The sequence below is a fragment of the Pteropus vampyrus genome, unplaced genomic scaffold (genome assembly GCF_000151845.1).
Source record: "Pteropus vampyrus isolate Shadow unplaced genomic scaffold, Pvam_2.0 Scaffold459, whole genome shotgun sequence".
Taxonomy (NCBI): domain Eukaryota; kingdom Metazoa; phylum Chordata; class Mammalia; order Chiroptera; family Pteropodidae; genus Pteropus; species Pteropus vampyrus.
Window position 1 is genome coordinate 414,465 of NW_011889240.1, and position 2,234 is coordinate 416,698.

Here is a 2,234-nt window from a genome sequence, read left to right on the forward strand (position 1 = left end):
TGTCTCACAGCGGGCCGCCAGCGATGTTTAACTGAAGCAAACTCAACTGGACACACTCGGCAGACAGCACCATCCTGGGCCTCGGGCCGGCCCTCGCCTCTCAGGAAGAGAAACCGTCAGCAGCCCAGGTCATGTCGTGGAATTGAGGCTGCCGACTCGCAACCCTGAGACAGGACGTGAGCCCGGACAATCTGGGCGGGCCCAGGGTGTCATCAGGGCCCGTGAGGAAACGGAACCAGAGGGCAGCAAGACAGAGGGAGACGGCTTGGCATCCCTGGCTGTGAAGATGGAGGAAGAGGCCACAGAATACAGGCTGCCTGGGAGCCGGAAAGGCCTGGAAATGGATCTCCCAGAACGTCCAGAAGGAACGCGGCCCTTCTGCCACCAGTGAGAGCCACGTCGGCCTCTGACTTCCAGAATAAGAGACTAGACGTGTATGTTTGAAGCCCCAGAGTTTGTAGTGACTTGTGATGACGGTGGTGGGAAACTCAGACCCAGGGCAGATATTCAGGTATCCTTTTATTCTTTTTGCAATTTTAAGTTTGGAATTATTTCCAAACGCAGAGTATTAAAGGAAAAAAACATCGGTGTCTTTTTCATACGGGTTTAATGGCAGATAGTGTCCACAATAAGTAAGCGGGAACACTACAGTAGCTTTTACGTAAAACCAAAACCAGTAAACGGAAGAGACGCGTATCTGGAACATCTCTGAAAGCTACCCGCAGAGGTCGCCTCCCGAGAGGGAGGTGGAGAGGTGGGTGGAAGGCAGTTCAGTGCAGCAGCTTCAGACCCCTCCCCACGCCTGCCCCCCTGTGCCGCACATAAGCATTACTTCTTTAAAAAAGTGAAAATGGACACGATGTACGCAGGGGAGAACATCAGGGGGAAACGCTGCCCGGACTCACCCACGCTCACTGAAGGCAGCTCTGACCCCAAAACATCTAGGGGAGGGGACAGAGGCCTGGGGCCACCACTCACCGAGGCAATGGCCTCTTTGACGTGGCTGTCCCGCTGGTCCTTCCTCAGGAGGGCCCCCGTGAGCGGGCAGATGAAGTACACTCCAGGCACTGCCAGGTGTGTCGAGCCTTCCTCTTTGGGCTCGGGCACCTGGGAGGATGTGGATAAAGGTGTCTGAGCCCGGGCTGTGGACAGAGTCTGCCCGAGCCACTGAGCTGCCACAGTCCTGAAAGCACGGCCCTGAAAGCCAGATGTCCCTGCTCCCAACATGTTCCCCTCCGCCGTGAAACACCGTGGTCCGGGGACCGAGGCCCTCCGAGGCTGTTTTCTGGTCTGTGAAACATCTCTGCAGGACCAGCTCGGAATTCAGTGTGGCAGCTTTGGACACAGTGCTCAGTCAATGGCTGCTGCTGCTCCTGTCCCCGCACCTTGTGGACAGCGGGTCTGTGGTTGAGCGTCCACAGTCATGGTGCCCTGGATGAGTTCCGGCCTCTGTCTGGGGCCCTGGCCCTAGGCCACCTCTAGGGTTTCTCCCACGCTAAAGTCCAGGGAGAACTCGAGGGTCCAGCTGCTGCGAATGTGCTTTCTCCAGAGCTCCACTCTGAGGTTCTCCTCCTCCGGGAAGGCCTCCGCTTACACCAGTCTCTGCAGAGCTCTCTTACCTCCCAAGAAGGCGGCACAGGGCAGTGCTAACGGTACTGGCCTTGGCGTCCCAAAGACTGGGGCTCCCATTTGGTTTTGAGGTACATGACTGAAGACAGCGAGCTTTACCTCCCTCAACCTGTTTTCTCTTTTGAAAACTGGGACCCATAAGAGCAACCAAACAACAAGCTAATGGGATCCAGTCCCACACTCAGCACCCAGGCCTGGCATCAGGTGCCGAGCATAGAGGGCCCAGGCGGCACTGCACTGGTACAGTCCACCTCAACCTTGCAAGGCAGGGCTCCCCACGGCCAGTGTGACCTCTACCCACCCTGACCTGTCTCTGCATCCCCTGTCCCCCACCAGGTGCTTCTAGCCCAAGGCTGGCCACTTATCTGGGGATGATGAAATGGCCAATTAGACAAAAGAAAGGAGGAACCTGGGGGCAGTCCGGCTCCCGTGCCCCAGGCCCCCTGGGGTGTCACCAGCCACGTGGATGCTTTTACCATGTTGGTCCCTGGGGCTTCCGGGCTCCCACTGACAGTCGCTTCCGCTCGAAGTTCCTTTCTCACTGCAGGGAGAGGCAGAGACGGGTCAGTGTATGGATCCTGCTCTGTCCCCAGGGCCAGCCCTGC

General features: G+C 57.7%; 1 protein-coding gene across 1 annotated transcript in view; it reads right to left on the bottom strand.

The window, feature by feature from the left end:
* UBXN6 (UBX domain protein 6) overlaps positions 1-2,234 on the bottom strand; it is a 9,374-nt gene that overhangs the window by 3,747 nt on the left and 3,393 nt on the right. The window contains exons 2-3 of the mRNA XM_023524277.1: positions 2,106-2,230; positions 979-1,107 (exon numbers count right to left, since the gene is read on the bottom strand). Coding sequence (XP_023380045.1) covers positions 979-1,107; positions 2,106-2,230 — 254 coding nt within the window. The remainder of the gene's footprint in view (positions 1-978; positions 1,108-2,105; positions 2,231-2,234) is intronic.